General features: G+C 43.9%; 2 protein-coding genes across 2 annotated transcripts in view; both read left to right on the top strand.

Moving 5' to 3' along the window:
• LOC121556711 (calponin homology domain-containing protein DDB_G0272472-like) overlaps positions 1-21583 on the top strand; it is a 376372-nt gene that overhangs the window by 97316 nt on the left and 257473 nt on the right. The gene's annotated exons all lie outside the window — the stretch shown is intronic.
• On the top strand, positions 3848-16651 carry LOC121556702 (tripartite motif-containing protein 16-like). Its single transcript, XM_045212724.1, has 6 exons — positions 3848-4464; positions 6395-6490; positions 15145-15378; positions 15497-15656; positions 15782-15841; positions 16078-16651. Exons 1-6 carry the CDS (start codon positions 3868-3870, stop codon positions 16596-16598), a joined length of 1668 nt encoding a protein of 555 aa, XP_045068659.1. The 5' UTR covers positions 3848-3867; the 3' UTR covers positions 16599-16651.

Genomic DNA, 21583 nt, shown 5'->3' with positions numbered 1-21583 from the left:
TGTATTGAGTGAGTTTTCACTAAAGTCTTTTGGACTAAGTTTCTGCGTCCTGCGCCTGATTCCTGCACCACACCCACCTACAGCACCCACTGACACTTCATAGCAAATGCTTTCTGGCTTGGGGATACTCCTTTCTCATATATCAAGTCTCACCTTTTGACTCATTCCATACATCTGTTATTTGTCATGTAGACTAAGAGGGTGTATCTTTGCTATAAAATATCTTTAGTATTCTTTGTGTCAAGACTGTTGGGTCGACCAGCCTCACTTATTACCTTATTGATACGTTTTGAATAAAGTAATATCCTGATTGGTGATTGACCATGTCTCTCCTCATTATTGATCAGAATGTCCACTACATCATGCATGCTCCACTACTGAGGTTCTATGATAAAAAGCTCAAAACCTAAATCTCAGCAGATGCCTCTAAAGCAGGTTAAGGTGCAGTGTTGTTACAGCAGTATGGCACTAGATGGCGCCCAGTTGCATATGCCTCCAGGGCTCTGACACTCTTCTGAGTGTAACTATGCTCAGATTGAGAAAGAGGCGTTGGCACTGTCATATGCATGTGAGAAATTCAGTGTGTTTATCTGTGGTAAAACAGTGTGGGATGAAACAGATCATCAACCTTAAGTTACTATTGCAAGGAAGGGTCTAACACACACACCACCAAGAGAACAGGGACTGTTTCTAAAACTTCAGAAATATAACTTGCAACTCGAGTACAGGCCAGGGAAAGAATTGTTAGTGGCAGACACATTGTCCAGAGCTTTTGACAGCTCAGAACCAAACCAGATATATATGAGCAGGACGAGACCATACATGGAAACCTTATCAGAGAGAGTTGCCCAGTCTCAGATGAAATGTGGACAGTTATTTCACGTGCTACTGCAGAAGATGAGTGTTTGCAAAAGGTGATTCAAGCCATAACATGCAGGTAGTCTGTACAAGCTATACCATACCCTTATGGTCAACACAGGGATGAGCTATCTGGACTTGATGGAATTCTATTTAAGGGTTCAAGAATTGTGATACCAAGTGTGTTACAAAAAAACTTTCTGATCAAAATACACAAGGACCATCTAGGGATGGAAAAGTCAAAACGACGTGCAAAAGCAGTGTTATTCTGGCCCAAGATTAATGCTGATATAGAGCAGACAGTCAGAGCCTGTATACAGTACCAGTCAAAAGTTTGGATACCTTCACTACTGGTCAAAAGTTTTAGAACACCTACTCATTCAAGGGTTTTCCTATATTTGACTATTTTCTACATTGTAGAATAATAGTGAAGACATCTAAACTATGAAATAACACATGGAATCATGTAGTAAAAGTGTTCAATCAAATCAAAATATATTTTAGATTTTAGATTCTTCAAAGTAGCCACCCTTTGCCTTGACAGCTTTGCACACTCTTGGCATTCTCTCAAACCGCTTCATGAGGAATGTTTTTCCAACAGTCTTGAAGGAGTTCCCACATATGCTGAGCACTTGTTGGCTGCTTTTCCTTCACTCTGCGGTCCAACTCATCACAAACCATCTCAATTGGGTTGAGGTCGGGTGATTGTGGAGGCCAGGTCATCTGATGCAGCACTCCATCACTCTCCTTCTTGGTCAAATAGCCCTTACACAGCCTAGAGGTGTGTTGGGTCATTGTCCTGTTGAAAAACAAATGATAGTCCTACTAAGCCCAAACCAGATGGGATGGCGTATCGCTGCAGAATGCTCTGGTAGCCATGCTGGTTAAGTGTGCCTTGAATTCTAAAGAAATCACAGACAGTGTCATAAGTAAAGTACCCCCACACCATCACACCATCTACTCCATGCTTCACGGTGGGAACCACACATGTGGATATCATCCGTTCACCTACTCTGTGTCTCACAAAGACACTGCGGTTGGAACCCAAAATATCAAATTTGGACTCATCAGACCAAAGGACAGATTTCCACCCAAGCAAGGCTCTTCTTCTTATTGGTGTCCTTTAGTAGTGGTTTCTTTGCAGCAATTTGACCATGAAGGCCTGATTCTCCTCTGAACAGTTGATGTTGGGATGTGTCTGTTACTTGAACTCTGTAAAGCATTTATTTGGGCTGCAATCTGAGGTGCAGTTAACTCTAATGAACTTATCCTCTGCAGCAGAGGTAACTCTGGGTCTTCCTTTCCTATGGCGGTCCTCATGAGAGCAAGTTTCATCATAGCGCTTGATGGTTTTTGCGACTGCACTTGAAGAAACTTTCAAAGTTCTTGAAATGTTCCGTATTGACTGACCATGTCTTAAAGTAATGATGGACTGTCGTTGCTCTTTGCTTATTTGAGCTATTCTTGCCATAATATGGACTTGGTCTTTTACCAAATAGGGCTATCTTCTGTATACCACCCCTCCCTTGTCACAACACAACTGATTGGCTCAAACACATTAAGAAGGAAAGAAATTCCACAAATTAACTTTTAAGAAGGAACACCTGTTATTTGAACTGCATTCCAGGTGACTACCTCATGAAGCTGGTTGAGAGAATGCCAAGAGTGTGCAAATCTATAATCAAGGCAAAGGGTGGCTATCTGAAGAATCTCAAATATAAAATATATTTTGATTTGTCTAACACTTATTTGGTTACTTCATGATTCCATATGTGTTATTTCATAGTTTTGATGTCTTCACTGTTATTCTACAATGTAGAAAATAGTACAAATAAAGAAAAACCCTTGAATGAGTAGGTGTTCTAAAATGGCCTTATTGCTATTAACGTACCAACGTAATTAGAGCAGTAAAATAAATGTTTTGTATACGGTCTGATATACCACGGCTGTCGGCCAATCAGCATTCAGGGCTTGAACTACCCAGTTTATAAATATATTTACACTCCAGACTCCTATATTGCTCGTCCTAATATTTATATATTTCTTAATTCCATTCCTTTACTTTTTAGATGTGTGTATTGTTAGTTATTACTGCCCTGTTGGAGCCAGGAACACAAGCATTTCGCTACACCTGCAATAACATCTGATAAATATGTGTATGCGACCAATAATTTGATTAGATTTTTGAAAGTGTTACATCATTCTCAATCCGCATTGCATTGTGGCTAAGAACAGCCCTTAGCTGTGGTATTGTATATTGGCCATATACCACACCTCCTCAGGCTTTATTGCTTAAGTAGAACACATAAGTGTATTATAAGGCATTATAAAGGTCATTAAAATAATTATACATATGTTCTGTGGTCCTCTGTAGCTCAGCTGGTAGAGCACGGCGCTTGTAACGCCAAGGTAGTGGGTTCGATCCCCGGGACCACCCATACACAAAAATGTATGCACGCACGACTGTAAGTCGCTTTGGATAAAAGCGTCTGCTAAATGGCATATTATATATATATATTTTTTTTATTATTCTTCATAGAAACTGTTATCCTTTATATATTCTAACAACTCACATTTTAAGATTCATTATTTCATTTGTTCCATGTTAAGGACTGTAACCTAGGAACAAAACTATTTGTCTCCCTCTTCCTGTTGCATGCAGTTCCTCTCTCTCTTCCTCCATTCCTCTAACCCAGGGTTCTTCAATTCCGGTCCTGGAGGGCCGAAACACTTCTGTTTTTTATTTCTACTTGGTAGTTAATTGCACTCACCTGGTGTCCCTGGTCTGAATTAGCCCCTGATTAGAAGGAGAGGATGAAAAACAGAGGTGTTTCGGCCCTCCAGGACCGGAATTGAAGAACCCTGCTCTAACCCCTCCTTCCCTCCTTTTAACCCCACCCCTCTGACAGAACCAGGAAGTCCCTCCCCTCCACAAACTCTCTTCTGTGGAAACGAAACTTATCTGATTCTCTGTGTCGTCTGTCTGTGTGAGAGTAAACAACCGTCCAAATGTCTCAGCAGGGAGTTTTGCTGGACCAGGACCAGTTCTGTTGTTCTGTCTGTCTGGATCTACTGAAGGAGCCGGTCACCATCCCCTGTGGACACAGTTACTGTAAGAGCTGTATTGAGGACTGCTGGGATCAGGATGTTCTGAAAGGGGTCTATAGCTGTCCTCAGTGCAGACAGACCTTCACTCCAAGACCTACTCTGAGGAAAAATAACATGTTGGCTGAGGTGGTGGAGAAACTGAAGAAGACAGGACTCCAGGCTGCTCCCCCTCCTGCTCTGTGCTATGCTGGACCTAGAGATGTGGCGTGTGATGTCTGCACTGGGACCAGAAAGCGGAAAGCCCTCATGTCCTGTCTGACGTGTTTGGCTTCTTACTGTGAGACTCACCACCAATCTCACTATGAATCTCCTGCTTTGAAGAAGCACAAGCTGGTTAAAGCCACCACACAACTACAGGAGAAGATCTGCTCTGATCATGACAAACTGCTGGAGGTTTTCTGTCGTACCGATCAGCAGTGTATCTGTTATCAGTGTGTGATGGATGAACATAAAGGCCATGATACAGTGTCAGCTGCAGCAGAGAGGACTGAGAAACAGGTAAGACCAGAACTACTTGTTGGTGACTGTCTGATAAACAAAGAATTAAAGATACAGTGCCTTGCAAAAGTATTCATCCCCCTTGGCGTTTTTCCTATTTTGTTGCATTACAACCTGTAATTTAAATTGATTTTAATTAAATTTCATGTAATGGACATATACAAAATAGTCAAAATTGGTGAAGTGGAATGAAAAAAAAATTACTTGTTTCAAATAATTCTAAAAAATAAATAACGGAAAAGTGGTACGTGCATATGAATATGGCACCACATTAAACCTGCAAAGAGAGGGCCGCCCATCAAAACTCACGGACCAGGCAAGGAGGGCATTAATCAGAGAAGCAACAGAGACCAAATATAACCCTGAAGGAGCTGCAAAGTTCCACAGCAGAGATTGGAGTATCTGTCCATAGGACCACTTTAAGCCGTACACTCCACAGAGCTGGGCTTTACGGAAGAGCGGCCAGAAAAAAGGCATTACCACACGTTTGGTGTTCGCTAAAAGGCATGTGGGAGACTCCCCAAACATATGAAAGAAGGTACTCTGGTCAGATGAAACTCAAATTGAGCTTTTTGGCCATCAAGAAAAATGCTATGTCTGGCGCAAACCCAACACCTCTCATCACCCCGAGAACACCATCCCCACAGTGAAGCATGGTGGTGGCAGCATCATGCTGTGGGGATGTTTTTCATCAGCAGGGACTGGGAAACTGGTCAGAATTGAAGGAATGATGAATGGCGCTAAATACAGGGAAATTCTTGAGGGAAACCTGTTTCAGTCTTCCAGAGATTTGAGACTGGGACAGAGGTTCACCTTCCAGCAGGACAATGACCCTAAGCATACTGCTAAAGCAACACTCAAGCAACACTCAAGCAACACTCAATGGGGCGGCGCACAATTGGCCCAGCATCGTCCAGGGTAGGGGAGGGAATGGCCGGCAGGGGATGTAGCTCAGTTGGTAGAGCATGGCGTTTGCAACGCCAGGGTTGTGGGTTCGATAAAAATAATGTATGCGCTAACTGTATGTCGCTCTGGATAAGAGCGTCTGCTAAATGACTAAAATGTAAAATGTAAATTTAAGGGGAAACATTTAAATGTCTTGGAATGGCCTAGTCAAAGCCAAGACCTCAATCCAATTGAGAATCTGCAGTATGACTTAAAGATTGCTGTACACCAGAGGAACCCATCCAACTTGAAGGAGCTGGAGCAGTTTTGCCAGTGGCCAGATGTGCCAAGCTTATAGAGACATACCCCAAGAGACTTGCAGCTGTAATTGCTGCAAAAGGTGGCTCTACAAAGTATTAACTTTGGAAGGGTGAATAGTTATGCACGCTCAAGTTTTCTTTTTTTTGGTCTTATTTCTTGTTTGTTTCACACACAAAAATATTTTGCATCTTCAAAGTGTTAGGCATTTTGTGTAAATCAAATGATACAAACCCACAAAAAAAACATTTTTAATTCCAGGTTGTAAGGCAACAAAATAGGAAAAATGCCAAGGGGGATGAATACTTTCACAAGGCACTGTACAGTAGGAACTAAGGCTGTTTGAATATGAGATCATTCAAGTGAAATCAATCCACGGCAGAACAAATATGAACACAAACCTTAAGTATATAGATATGTTAACCCAGAGTCTCCAAATGTATCACCATTTTCTAAAGTCAAACACCATTATCATTCGTTATCAAACATCATTATAATTCGTTATCAAACACCATTATCATTCGTTATCAAACACCCAATCAGCTCCCCTGTTTTGTGCACTGTTAAAACTATAATCATTCACATAACAACTTAATAATATAATTTCACACAGACACTTCCTCAACATATTAATCTCTATCTTCTATGGCCCTATGTCACATTACTATACTATTGATCTACTGGACAAATAAAGCTTGATAGCTCATTGAAGAGTGATTCTCCACAGAGGCAGCTGGGGATGAGTCAGCAGAAGGTCCAGCAGAGATTCCAGGAGAGAGAGAAGGAGCTGAAGGAGCTCCAACAGGCTGTGGAGTCTCTCAAGGTGAGTATTGTTGACCAGAGGAGTCACACCATTTCACTTCTCTCCTCCAGTCAGAGAGGGAGAGATGCCCCTATCCAATCCCACTGGCTCCACTGTTGGGAACAGGCTGGCTGGACCCCTATCAGAGAATAGACTGCTTAATGTAACCGGTGGGATATGAACCCAGGTCTACTGAGGAGAGAAACCAACATCTTGACTGTTTCACCAAGAGGTCATTCCCCATTAGGCTGACACTGATTTTGACGTCGCAAGAGGGGTTACCTCATCACATAACCTTGAGTAACCATGAAAGACTCAAGTCCCCTTTACATTAACATGGAGCTCTCTCTCTCTCTCAATTCAATTGAATTCAAAGGGCTTTATTGGCATGGGAAACATATGTTTACATTGCCACAGCAAGTGAAATAGATAATAAACAAAAGTGAAATAAACCACCAGAAATGAACAGTAAACATTACACTCACAAAAGTTTCAAAGGAATAGAGACTTTCAAATGTTATAACTCAAGTGCAAACAGAGTGGGTCAGACCGAGTTCTGGAGGTGAAATTGAAATGAATGAGGGAGAGTTAAGTGAGGTAGAATTTGTGGTGAAGAGCTCAGAACCAGAGCCTGGTATCAATGGACATGATAAAGAAGAATTTGGTGCAGCAGGAATTACATTTTTGGAGAAAGTGGATCCATACCTTTTGGCAGATCAATTTGTGGTTTCATGTTGGGTGGGAAAAGAGTTGGGTGCAGTTGAATCAGTGAAGGTAACCTGTAGTGGACTTGTGATATTTGTTTGTGTTTCTTCTGACCAGAGGGAGTGGGCGCTCTGTGTCACGCAACTTGGTTCAAGATCTGTTTCTTGCTTTGCTCTTAGGAACAGGGCACCATTGAAAGGAGTGATTTCTGGGTAGCGTTAAGTGTGGAGGTGGAGAAATTGAAGATGAAGATTCCTGGTGTTTGTGATTCCCGCCGTTTGGTGGGACGCAGACCCGGTGGTGAGCGTGGTGAAACATAGGAGTCAGTCCTTTTGAGTTTTGAGTCTTTACCAGAGAAAGTCATGTTATGATATATCAGTTATCTTGATTCAAGCTTTTGTGGCAAATCCATAAATTCAGGTGCAACGTTTATGGTCATTTCGCAGCAGTTTGTGGGAGGGAAATTCCAAGATGTTTTATGTGTGCGGAAGAGAATGGGATAAAGGATTGTTCTGGTGAATAAAGTGTGTGTCAACTGTTGGGATACCCATGTTGCTGGGGATCGGAAGTGTCCGGTGCGAGAGAGGCAGGTTGAGGTGGCTAGAGTCAGAGTAGTGCAGAAGGTGTCGTATCCAGAGACAGTGAAGAAAGTAGAGGAGGATGGGTCAAGGGTGAGAGATCCTGAGAGGATCCCTGTGAGTAGTAGATCTGTGCCAGCACAGAGGGATAGGCCAACGAGTTATATATGCTTCAGTAAAGATAGCTTCTTAGCATTCATAGCAATGGTTATCAACTGTACCGCACAAATGGAACGTAAATCAAAGAAAAAAGATGTTGTGGTGGCAGCTGCAGAGAAGTATTTGGGCATACAAGATTAGACTTCAGAAGAGTTACAGGGTGTGTTGAGTGGTGGTGTCCCGTCCTCCCAGGCCGTTGGCATGGTGCAGGAGCAGATAGGGTCAAAGTAGTGGAATGGGGTAGTGGGTATTTAATGAGTGTAGGGTTAGTTGGAAGGTTTTTAATTAAATGTTCCTTTCCCCTTTTCCCATTTTGTATCACAAGTATAATAGATTATAGTCCAGATGGGGGCGTTAATGCAACATATTGGATGCCAACCGCCGTTAAACTCCAAAGAAGAAGAAACTTTATATTATGGCTATGTACAGTGTCTCTGCCTCTCTCATTCCATCACTTTTGCAGTAGTTGGTTGTGTGGGTCTCTGTCTGTCAGCACCCCATTCATAACCAATTGTTGATAGATATTTATAGAGCTCTGATCAGGACGACAATTGATTACTGGTGTACAGTTTATGGAACAGAGGTAAAGACTTGGCTTCAGAAGCTGGACAGAATCCAGTATATAGCTTTAAGGATATGTATTGGTGCATTTAAATCAACATCTGTATGTGCCTTACTGGTGGAGGCAGGTGAGATGCCTTTGTATGTACGGCGTAAAAAATTGTCATTATCTTATTGGGTTGAAAGGCTGTGAGGTTGAGCATCCCATTGATACTGTTCTAGATGACTGTTGGGAATATACTAGTAGAAAAGGCAGTGGTTTTGGTTGGACAGTTGGAAAGCTTGCTGATGAGAGTGGTTTGAGGGAGTTGGAGGGAGTTGGAGGTTGGCCCTTCTGTGGTGATAGGGGATGTTCCTCCATGGTTACTCCCAGACCCTGTTGTTGATCTAACCTTGGTAGAGAAAAGGAAAGATTGGTCAGAAGTCAGTGATATAGAGAAACTGGTTGACAAATACGTTGGTAAAAGTTTTTATGCTTTTCTACCACTTTTCACAGATTGATCCAAGGACCCAGATAGTGGGCTCACAGGAGCAGGCGTTTACGTTCCTGAATTTGATGTGCAGATATGTAGAAGACTAACAGATGAACTGTCAGTATTCTCATTTGAACTGTTGGTGAAAATAGTTGCCCTCCAGTGGGTGGAGGACATACAACCTGTTAGAATTATAGAATGCTGAGATTCTCTGTCTGTATTGAATAGTTTATAATCTGGTAAATCTAATAGGAGTGACCTACTATTGGAGTTATTCATGTTATTATGGAGAATTGAGAGAATGGGGGTAGTAGTGACATTCTGCTGGGTCCCAGCACATTCTGGTGCGGAAGGGAATGAAATTGTAGACCAGTTAGCTAAAAGAGCTTTGAAACGAGATATAATTGATATTAATGTTCCACTGGGTAGAGGTGAGGCCAAATGTAAGATCAGAGCCATTTTGATAGATGTGTGGCAGAAGAGATGGTACTCTGAGCACAAGGGCCGGCATTTATATGAATAGTTTACAGTTTTACAGAAAGGTCGATGGACCAAGATTCAAAGGTCAGATTAGGAAGGAAGAGGTGGTGTTTACTCGATTGCGCTTAGGACATTGTACATTGATCTCGTCATTACATCTGGTTGGCAAGCATGGGAATGGTTTGTGTCTGGAAGGTACGGTCGATGAAACGGTGGAGCATGTGTTGTTATATTGTTGTAAGTATGTTGAAGAGAGGGAAAGATTGAAGTGTAGGGTCATTGAGGTTGGACGGGGTTGGGGGGGTTTGGAAGGGATTTTGGGGATGGGGGAGGGTCTATTAGAAGTTAGTAGGGCTCTTCTTTATTTTCTCAGAAGTACTGAGTTAGGTAGGAGGATTTAGAAATGTTGGAAACCGTGATTGACCACACACTCCAGCACAGTAGGTGGCGGCATGCACCTTTAACGTTGGTTTGTGGACCGCCATTATATCATAGAAGAAGAAGTTGGTTGTGTGAGAGATTTGTGGTTCGTGAGGAGGGCTACTATTCTTTTTTCTTTTGGTTCTTGCGTATTTTCTGAATTTATTTTCTGATGGTGGAGGGTTTGTTTATTGGTTTCCACTGTTTATCGTTTAGAGTTGCGGGGTGAGTAGGGGTAGTTTGCTAGGGCGGCGTGATGGCCTCAACCGAGTGGAGAAGAAACGCTGTCGCTTCGGGTGCGTTCCGGAGAAAGGTGTGGAGTAAGTTTTGCTCATGGTCGGCGAACAGGTTGGAGCAGAACATCTGCACTCTGCATCCAGAATGAACAAGGCGGTGGTTGTGTTAATGAAAAAGGTTTGTCTTGTTGTGAGTGGGATTTTTGTGAGGGGTGTGTTGGTGCAGATGTCGCCTCTTTCGACAAGAGTTGTGGTGGCTGATCTGCCTCCGTTTATTGCTTACGAACAGACCGCAAGTAGTTGGTTAGTTTTGGTAAATTTACAAGTGGTTTTCGTGTGCTCTCGGCTGGGTGCCAAGCGGAATCCGTTAAACATGTCTGTTTTCATACAAAAGTGTTTGTTTCTTAACAAACTTCAAGGTTACACAGGGGAGGGGTGGAACACAGGGTTTGCTAGCACAGATAGTTTTCGGTGTTTCTAGTGTTGGGATCTTCAGTTATAGGCTACAAGCAGCAATATGATTGATAGGTAGGACAGGTATTCAACCCAAATAATCCCTACTCAGATGCGCTAACCTCAACCCTACTAAACATGCATTATAAAAACCTTCTATATAAAATTATCTCATATTGGGAGTAAATAGCCTCTGAATAGAAAAGAAAAAACACTGCATCTTCCAGCCCACCAATAAATTACATAATGCAACCGTCGCGGTTAGCATATTTACCTCAACATGCCCCTAGCTTGTGTGAGAAGGCAGAGTGCTCGATGCTGGTTGATGAATTTGACAATGAATGTACTAGGAAAATACGTTTTTGTCGACCAGAGGTGACTGAATTAATGTTCAGGCGTATTGATAATCATTATAGTAATGAAGTATAATTTCAAAACATGACCATAAAAACAGGTAATAATAAACATGACTCATCATTATATTACTTCACAGTAATGTGTTTTCAGTCCTCTTGCGTTAGCAGTGTGGAAAGGGACAGTAAAAAGCTCAGGCAGGAGGAGTTTTCCTGTGAGGTGGAGTGGTGGTGTATCCAGGGAGAGAACTAAACTAATCTTCTGAAATGTCATTAATGGTCTTATGCTGCCATCTATTGGAATTATTAAGCAACTGCAGTAGTACTGAATAAAGTGTTTTTCCTTACTAATCCGTACTAAAATAGTGATTACTCAGAATTGCAAAAAAATTGCAGGGGTACCAGGAGGGAGGAGAGTAAATTTTTTACATTTTAGTCATTTAGCAGATGCTCTTATCCAGAGCGACTTACAGTTAGTGAGTGCATACATTTTCATACTGTCCCCCCATGGGAAACGAACCCACAACCCTGGTGTTGCAAGCGCCATGCTCTACCAACTGAGCTACACGGTAGTAGTGCATGGCCAAGTGGTGGTGCGCAGGCCGTGGAGAAAGCGGTGGTGGGGAGGGTTGCAGCTGGGCTACATGAGCAGAGGCAGGTTTCTGTAGCAACAGAGACTCCGGTGGGCGAAGGTTTGGTGGGCTCATCCCAGGAAATATTGCCTGTCATTGGGGAAGAGGCACTGATCAGGGGGGAAGTGCAGGGGGGCAGACTGGGGAGGAGGAGGACGGTACCGTGCCAATATAGGAGGAAGAGGGGGAGGTGAGTCTGCGGGAGCGTAGGAGGAGGCCTCGTTTTCAGACGGCTCATTGGATCCAGAGCTGACAGCCAGTCAGGCTGAGGGCCCAGTATATACGGTGAGAGAACTTTCTAGGTTCCTGATGGAGACTAAAGGGGAAAAAGAAGGTTCTGCTGGAGTCTTATTTGATTGATCCTGGAAGGTTTGTAAGGTCAGTACAACACGTGATGAAGAATGAGGGGTTTAGTGTCCTCTCACCCAGGAAGCGGTATAGGCTGAGAAAATGGGTCATGGGTTCTTAAGGGCATGTCTTCAGAATCTGCTTAAATTGATGTTTTCTTCTGGCATGGCGGCTTTATGGGCTTCTCTACTGGTTTCTGATTGTGGTGATTTCCCTCCCACCTCTTATGGAGATTTCACGGTTAGACTTCCTTAACATGAACGGCAGCAAAGACTGGTGGAATATGTAAACCAAAAACATTTAAATGCCATGGCAGAAATCTTAGTGCAGGGTTAGCAAAAGAGGTGTGTAAGGGTAGGTTGTTAGTATTTAGAGCCCAAATAATGACCTTGTCTTTGCTTTCATAAATGTGTCTGCACCTGGTCCTCTGTAGCTCAGCTGGTAGAGCACGGCGCTTGTAACGCCAGGGTAGTGGGTTCGACCCCCGGGACCACCCATACACCAAAATGTATATATATATATATATATGCACGCATGATTGTAAGTCGCTTTGGATAAAAGCGTCTGCAAAATGGCACATTATTATATTATAGTACAGTGCTCAGTTCTCTGTTTCACCAGAGGGGTTGGAAAAACAGAGTGGGGAAACCAAGAAAATCCCTTGTTTTACGTTTGTCTGATGGGCGGGTAACTTCTGTTGTGGGGAGATGAGGGAGCCTGATGGGTGGGTAACTTCTGTTGTGGGGGAGATGAGGGAGCCTGATGGGTGGGTAACTTCTGTTGTGGGGGAGATGAGGGAGCCTGATGGGTGGGTAACTTCTGTTGTGGGGGGAGATGAGGGAGCCTGATGGGTGGGTAACTTCTGTTGTGGGGGAGATGAGGGAGCCTGATGGGTGGGTAACTTCTGTTGTGGGGGAGATGAGGGAGCCTGATGGGTGGGTAACTTCTGTTGTGGGGAGATGAGGGAGCCTGATGGGTGGGTAACTTCTGTTGTGGGGAGATGAGGCTGTGGAGTTGTACTCTGATTTATAGAGGGCAGAACTCTGTGGTCCTCTGTAGCTCAATTGGTAGAGCATGGCGCTTGTAATGCCAGGGTAGTGGGTTCGATCCCCGTGACCACCCATATGTAAAAATGTATGCACATGACTGTAAGTCGCTTTGGATAAAAGCGTCTGCTAAATGGCATATTATTATTATTATTATTATTATCCTGGGTTTTCTCAGGTTCTGCTCACAGACCTTTCCAAACTCTCTCTGTCACAGATAAATCAAATAGACATTTCCCTGGCCTTTCACAAACTCTCAGCTGCTGTATCTCAGACGGTCTGCCTGTGGATTTTTATAAAAAGGAATTATTTTACAGGATGTGTGTTGTGTGAGTGCGTCGGGGTGGGGGAGCTGTCGCTAAGCTGTAGACGGGAGGCTTTGACTCTCCTGCCCAAGCAAGTAGATTTGAGCGACTTAAAGAACTGGAGGCCTGTGGAATTGCTCTGTGTGGACTATAAGGTCTTTACCAAGGTCCTCGTTAACAGACTGAAGTCCCACCTGGACTCTATTGTACACAAGGACCAAACGTACTGTGTACCATTACGCTCAATCACAAACAATCTGTTCATAATCAGGAGAAAGCCTTTGATAGGGTGGACCATGAATATCTGTTCAATGTGTTGTTTTGGTTGTGGGGAGAATTTTGTGGCCTGTGTTCAAATGCTGTACGCTGGGGCTTGATGTATGGTCAAGGTGTGGGGAGGGCTCAGTAGGCCAGTCTGGGTAGGGAGGGTCATTCACCAGGGATGCCCTCTGTCAGGGCAGCTATACACTCTTGTTATTGAGCCCTTTCTGGGCCTGCTACGCAGGAGGCTACAGGGAGTGTGGGAGCCAGGCATAGGGTTGGGGACAGGCATAGCAGTGTCAGCATACGCTGATGACGTCTGTGTTGGTTAGGGATGAGCAGAACCTACAGGCCCTGGAGAATAGTTTGAGGGTGTACGAGGGGGCGTCTTCTGCTTAGGGAAACTGGGGCAAGAGTGAGGCTCTGTTATGTGGGGCATGGAGGGACAGGGCACCTCCGCAGCTTCCAGGGGGGTTGCAGTGGGGCTGTGAGTGGCTCAAGATGCTTGGGGTGTATCTGGGCTCGGAGGGTTGGGATAGGAAGAACTGGGAAGGAGTGTCACAAGCGGTGGTTTCGAGGCTGACGAAGTGGAGGTGGCTCATCTCCCTAGTGTCATACAGAAGGACGGTGCTGATCATCAACAACTTGGTGGCATCCTCTCTATGGCTTAAATTGGCCATTCTCAACCCCCCCGGTGGTCTGCTTGTGTACCTGCAGCGCAAGTTAGTGAATTTGTTCTGGTCAGGGTGGCAGCGTTCTGACTCAGCAGCACAGAGGCTACTGTACCGTACGGAGGTGGGCTGGAGGGAACCAGCATGTGCTCTGTTGAGGAGGGCTGGTGGTTTGGGGCTGGATCAGCAGCTCTTCATCATGCGGCCGGAGAGACTCAATACAGCAGGGGTCTCTGATTTCTATGCTGCAGTACTGAGGGCTGGAGCAGCCTGAGGAGGGGCCACCACCGTTTCCACCACTGCAAGTGACAGCAGAGACTGGGGACTGGCAGGAGAGTCCGGAGGACTTACTGACTTTTAACACTCTGAGCCTGGAGGAGTTTGAGGAGGTGGGGGGTAAGGTGCTGTACACCCTCAGTGTCAAGGTTAGACACATCAGGAGCTTAGCGGGAGTGAAGGGGCATCAGTGGCAGGGGGTTGTGGGGGCTGAGAGCATGGCAGGGTATAGGTGGAGGGTGCTCTATAAGCTCCCAGTGCTGGAAAGGTCAGGGGTCCTCCAGTGGAGGGTATTACATGGAGCCCTGGACACCAATAGCTGGTTGGCTCGGGTTGACCTGGGAGTTGGGGAGGGGGTGTCCGTTTTCTGCAATGACAGACTGTTCATCATGTTTTTTCTGTGTTGCCAGGGTAATGCCATTACTGTTGACGCCTTAGGGTTGAGTTTGAGTTGTACAAAATGATCAACAGTGTGGAGATGTTTCAGGAGGTATGGGGGCTCAGGGGGGCTGTCTGTACGGCTGGAGATGAGGGGTTGGATGGACGGTTGGAATGTGGTGCTGGATGGTGTATTGTACTGTGGTGTTGGGTACTGGATAATGTGATTGTGTAGAGGTTGTGGTGGCACGCAATGTGCTTTTAGGGGTGGGGGTGTTAGTGTAATGAGGATGTCTCATTAAAGTAAGACAAGTCTCTCTCTCTCTCTCTCTCTTAACAGAGCTCTGCACAGGCAGCAGTGGTGGACAGTGATAAGATCTTTACTAAGCTGATCCGCTCCATTGAGAGAAGGCGCTCTAAGGTGAAGGAGCTGATCAGAGCCCAAGAGAAGGCTCAAGTGAGTCAAGCTGAAGGACTCCTGGAGCAACTGAAGCAGGAGATAGCTGAGCTGAGGAAGAGAAGCACTGAGCTGGAGCAGCTCTCACACACAGAGGATCACATCCATTTCCTCCAGGTAACTCAACTGCCTTGATACATGTGATATGAAATTAAAACTCTCAATCATTTGGTTCTGCTCCCTCTCACTCTCTTTCTCTCTCCCTCTCTGTCTCTGTCTCTGTCTCTGTCTCCAGAGTTATCAGTCTCTCTCCGGTACCAGTGTATCTTCAGACTTACCCAGCATCATTGTCCGTCCTCTTCAGTACTTTGGAGATGTGAGTAAGACTGTGTCTGAACTGAGACAGAAACTAGAAGACGTCCTTCAAGGAGAATGGACCAAGATCTCCACTACAGGTGTGTTGAAAATAATAAGAACATCAACTTTAGACCATTGAAAGTTCCCTACTAGTCATATACATGTGGAATATGGTATGATGATAACATTCCCTCTCTCTGTGAATGTGTTTGTGTGTCTGTAGTGAATATAGTGGAGGTTGTACTGCCTCCAGAGCCCAAGACCAGAGAACAGTTCTTACAATGTGAGTCTCTTTATTCTGAAGTAACTAACAGTCTCTTTTTACTGACACTCCTAACAATCCCTCTAGAAATATATAGCAATAGTAGATCTAATCAAAGACTGGGTATCTATCTGACTCCTCATATTTCTCTGATTTGATCTCTGCTGTGCTCTAATCAAAGACAGGGTAGATACAGTATCTGACTTAACTTATTGTTCTAACTCCCCTCATTGGTCTCTGCTCTGCTCTTCTCCCAGATTCCTGTCAGCTCAAACTGGACCCAAACACAGCACACACACTCCTCTATCTGTCTGAAGGGAACAGAAGGGTGACCTATACAGGCCAATACCAACCATATCCTGTTCATCCAGACAGATTCACTAACTACCAGGTTCTGTGTAGAGAGGGTCTGTCTGGACGCTGTTACTGGGAGGTGGAGTGGAGTGGGTGGTGTGATACAGCAGTCTCATATAAAGACATCAGAAGAACAGGGACAGATGGTGGATTTGGACACAATGACAAGTCCTGGAGTTTACAGTGTTATAGTGGTGGTTATTGTTTCATACACAATAATGTTGTGACTAAAGTATCAGGCCCTCAGTCCTCCAGAGTAGGAGTGTACCTGGATCACAAGGCAGGTACTCTGTCCTTCTACAGTGTCTCTGACACAATGACCCTCCTCCACAGAGTCCAGACCACATTCACTCAGCCCCTCTATCCTGGGTTTCTTTTAAATTTTATTTTCACTGGTGGTACTGCTGAGCTGGTTAAACTGTAGTAGGGTCCACATAGATACTAGTCATGCTGGTGTAGTCTATAGCTGAGCTGGTTAAACTGTAGTAGGGTCCACATAGATACTAGTCATGCTGGTGTAGTCTATAGCTGAGCTGGTTAAACTGTAGTAGGGTCCACATAGATACTAGTCATGCTGGTGTAGTCTATAGCTGAGCTGGTTAAACTGTAGTAGGGTCCACATAGATACTAGTCATGCTGGTGTAGTCTATAGCTGAGCTGGTTAAACTGTAGTAGGGTCCACATAGATACTAGTCATGCTGATGGTGATGGTCCCCAGATGTGATGATTCATTCTGCTCTGTTTTTATGTACAATGATTTGACTGATTTGATCTTCAGAAGATGTTATGAATTACAATTCAATGCATTCATATTATTTGTAAGTGCAACATTTTAATCTTATACATTTACATTAATCATGATGTATGCTGTTAATGTATGTTGGTTGTCATTCAGAACCATTGAAATGTTTTCTCAATTGGTTCTCTGTCTCAATGTAATTTTCCTCAGTATCATGGAACAGGTAGTGTTACTTACTTGCTAATTGAACTATATGGGCCGGTTTCCCGGACACAGATGAAGCCTAGTCCTAGACTAAAAAGCATGTTCAATGGAGATGTCCGGGAAACCGGCCCTAAATTTGGCATCTTTTATTCTCCCGTACTGCTCAGTCAAGCAACATTAAACCTGTCCAGCAGGTGGTGCTGTTAACCCAACAATAAAAACCCAGCAGATATCTTGACTTGCCACTCAGTATATCAGTAATGTTCAGAATTGTACTTTAATATCATTGGAGATTGATGGTCTTTTTAATCCACTACCCAGAGTCAGGAACAGATTAAGTTAGGTCTGCTACTGTTCAGTTATTAAATATGATTCATGGTGATGGGAAATAAAAAATCCATCTAGTAGTAGTTTTCCTTTGCTATTTATTCCAAGGTGTGTCTTTAACTTGTAAATGGATTGTGTTGAAGCTGGCATGTGGTGTGGATGATAGAATAGAGTGAATAGAGGAGAGAAGAGAGGAGGAGAGGAGAACATCATATAGAAGACAGATAAGATAGAGAGACAATTCATACCCAGGGGAGTTACTGACTCTGGGCCAAATCTCTCCCTGTTCCCTACGTAGTGCACTAGGCTTCTTCTGACCAGATCTAAAGTAGTCTTCTAGATTTTACATGTTTTCTCCCTGTCGTTAGAAAATGACAATATGGTCATGACTTTAGTGGTTTCCTCCCCCTTTGTGTTTTTATTGGTTGTGTGTTATGTGTGTTGTTGTGTTAGGTTTTTCCCACTGTGTTCCTAATGGAAAATCCCTTAACAATGAATCACAAACAAATTATATTCCAGTTGTGTTTAGACAACTTCATGGCTGACATCCCCCAGTTCTGTTAAGACCCATTGAACTGGGTTACATTCTAAATGGTCACTTGTATTGATAGTCCATACTGGGCCTAACTGTGGTTAAACATACTGGAGGGTTTCTTTCTGCACACATATTCCCTCATCTCCAGAACTTTACCTGATGTCCCGTCTCTCTCTCTCTCTCTCTCTCTCTCTCTCTCTCTCTCTCTCTCTCTCTCTCTCTCTCTCTCTCTCTCTCTCTCTCTCTCTCTCTCTCTCTCTCTCTCTCTCTCTGGAACTATTATCTCCTTTCTAAGTGTGAACTTGTCCACTTCCCTTCATGGATTTAAAAGGAAATTATGGTATATGTAAACTCCCTCTACCCCATGCCAACACCAATCCAATGCTGTACAATTAATTCCATAGCTTAACATGGGAAATGCTCTCTGCCTCCCATAAGAGCCATTGAAGCGTTGGATGAGATAGGACCCTGCCTTCACCAGGGGATATTTGTTGGACCCCATCACAACAGGTGAGGAGGGCCTCATCCTCCAGCTGCCCAAAGAAAGCCAGGGACTGCCTTGTGCTCCAGTCTCCAGCAGGGGGCAGCAAAACCCTATAGACCTGAAAGGGAAAGTGAGGAGTAAAAACCTAAGGTGAATTTACATTGATGTTTCCATAGAGACCTGAGTCATATTCACTAGGCACCAAACTGAAGATAATTAGCTGAAAGTCATCATTAACACTGTACTGAGTGTAGCCTATGGATATAATATTTTATCATATAATATAATACAATGATCTTTGACATAGTTCAGTAATTGAGTCATGTAGGGGATGGATGATCTTTGACATCTTTCAGTAATTGAGTCATGGAGGGGATGGATGATCTTGGACATCGTTCAGTAATTGAGTCATGTAGGGGATGGATGATCTTGGACATCGTTCAGTAATTGAGTCATGTAGGGGATGGATGATCTTTGACATCGTTCAGTTCTTGCTCTGACGGGTCTGAGTTTGTGTGAGGGGCATGTTTTTCTTTCAGAGGTTGTGATTATTGGTTGTGGTAGGAAGTTCCTGTTGTCAGACTGGAGGAGATGATGGTCGAACTGGAGGCAGACTGTTGGGTTCTTCTCTCAATCAGGGGTCAGAGGTTGAGGGTTCAGTGTGCTGATGCATAGCTGCTGTATCATGTGTGACTTTATACATCTCAATTTGATTGAAATTACAGCTTATATACTCAGTGAATGTATCTGAATAGATAAGGCCTGACAAAATACTAACTCTATATGCTGTGGTCTACATCCTGGGGTTTACCCAGGACATCCTCCAGTATTACTACCATCACCACAGCAGCTTGATAACTGTGGTCTACATCCTGGGGTTTACCCAGGACATCCTACAGTATTACTACCATCACCACAGCAGCCAGATAACTGTGGTCTACATCCTGGGGTTTACCCAGGACATCCTCCAGTATTACTACCATCACCACAGCAGCTAGATAACTGTGGTCTACATCCTGGGGTTTACCCAGGACATCCTCCAGTATTACTACCATCACCACAGCAGCTAGATAACTGTGGTCTACATCCTGGGGTTTACCCAGGACATCCTCCAGTATAACTACCATCACCACAGCAGCTAGATAACTGTGGTCTACATCCTGGGGTTTACCCAGGACATCCTCCAGTATTACTACCATCACCACAGCAGCCAGATAACTGCCTATGCAAGACTCTAAGCCAAACATACTGCAAGCCAAACATGTTGAATAGCAGGTTTATTCATAGGGTCACAGTCATCATGTGACTCCCTAATGGATTACAATGAAAACCTTGTAGACTGATGTAGGACACTTTTATCCAAAGGTGAATGTCTTTAAACTGCATTTTTCTCATGTGTCAAAGAAGTCAAGTTGGGAACCACTATGTCAAATTCTCCAAACATGTTTAATCCATCATGTGACACCTGCAGTGGTGATTTTTAGCATGTCAATCTTGGTGGGGCAAATAAAATAAAAAGTGGGATGCATGCCAGCAAAGCCACTACACAACACAACACTAAACAATACATTAATTGCACTATAACGCTGACAAACGGTGCCCACAAACTGATAGAGCCTCCATAAAGCAGTCCCAACAGCAGTCCCAACAGCAGTCCCAACAGCAGTCCCAACGGCAGTCTCAATACCTTACCACTGCTACACCTTCAGCCTTGTCTGGCAGCGAAACAGTTCATTCAGCCTAATTTGCTGCCTTTTAAAAAAATATAGCTGATATGGCTGACATGCTTAAACAAATGTGGTTTCTACTGACAATTGAGATGTACAAACTATGGCATAAGGTGACGACAAGCGGATAAGAGGCAATCCGTAATTTCGATTAAGACATTAATGAGTGATCTAGGACGGAGGTAGTCAATATAACTATTTGTTCAGCACTTTTGAAATGTACAGCAACATAATTCAGAACATGGGCCGTTCTTACAGTGTTCTCCCTGTACACCAAGTCAGAAGCGTAGGATAAATAAAGGGGGCATATAAGCAGACAATGAAAGCTCTTACAATATTCGATGATTACATTTCTCTAAAACAGGTTATAGGCTATATGTGCACCACCAAGTCAGAACAGTAGGCGAACTTAAGAGGTGAAAATATACCAAATTATTAGGGTGAGGCACATGGGCTACTAACAGCTTACTACACAACATACATCTCCCTGGCATATTAAATCATATATGCAGCAGCATACAAGACATGTTTGGACTTGTTGTGCTGTGCTCACTTGAACAGGAAGGTGGCGTGGCGGTCCTTCGTGGGCAAATGTTGTCTCTCAAACTTTGTCATCAAAGTCTGGCATTCTCTGGATTTATGGTGCTTTCAAGACAACTGGGAACTCAAAGAAAAAAAAGGTTGAATCATGATGACGTCAGTGATCTTCAGGTCGTAGCTCTAGAAAGATGCCAGAGTTCCCCATTTACAATTCCGAGTTTGATGAAAGTTCAGAGCGTATTTTCCCAGCCGTAGCTCGTTTTTTCCGAGTTCCCAGTTGACTTGAACTCACTAAAGTACGATTTTATTTTCTTTTTTTTTATTTCATTTTTTTGGGGGGGATGGATCAGCTTAATATTGCAGATAGATTGTATCTTCTATCAATGTAATTTTCTGCATCACTTCCAATCCCCCATGTTTTTTATATATATACTCCCCTTTATTACTTTTCAACCCCGCCATCCTTTCCCTACTTGGAGTAAATTAGTGAACAACAATGCCCAGGCCTCTACTTCCGGCCTATACTTACTATCTACACCTTATGAACCTCGGCAAGACGGAGCTGCTCTTCCTCCCGGGGAAGGACTGCCCGTTCCATGATCTCGCCATCACGGTTGACAACTCCGTTGTGTCCTCCTCCTAGAGTGCGAAGAGCCTTGGCGTGACCCTGGACAACACCCTGTCGTTCTCCGCTAACATCAAGGCGGTGACCCGATCCTGTAGGTTCATGCTCTACAACATTCGGAGAGTACGACCCTGCCTTACACAGGAAGCGGCACAGGTCCTAATCCAGGCACTTGTCATCTCCCGTCTGGATTACTGCAACTCGCTATTGGCTGGGCTCCCTGCCTGT

This window comes from Coregonus clupeaformis, unplaced genomic scaffold (genome assembly GCF_020615455.1).
Source record: "Coregonus clupeaformis isolate EN_2021a unplaced genomic scaffold, ASM2061545v1 scaf0046, whole genome shotgun sequence".
In the NCBI taxonomy this organism is placed as follows: Eukaryota; Metazoa; Chordata; class Actinopteri; order Salmoniformes; family Salmonidae; genus Coregonus; species Coregonus clupeaformis.
The sequence above is the reverse complement of the archived record's forward strand: the minus strand, read 5'-3'. Positions and strand labels throughout refer to the sequence as shown.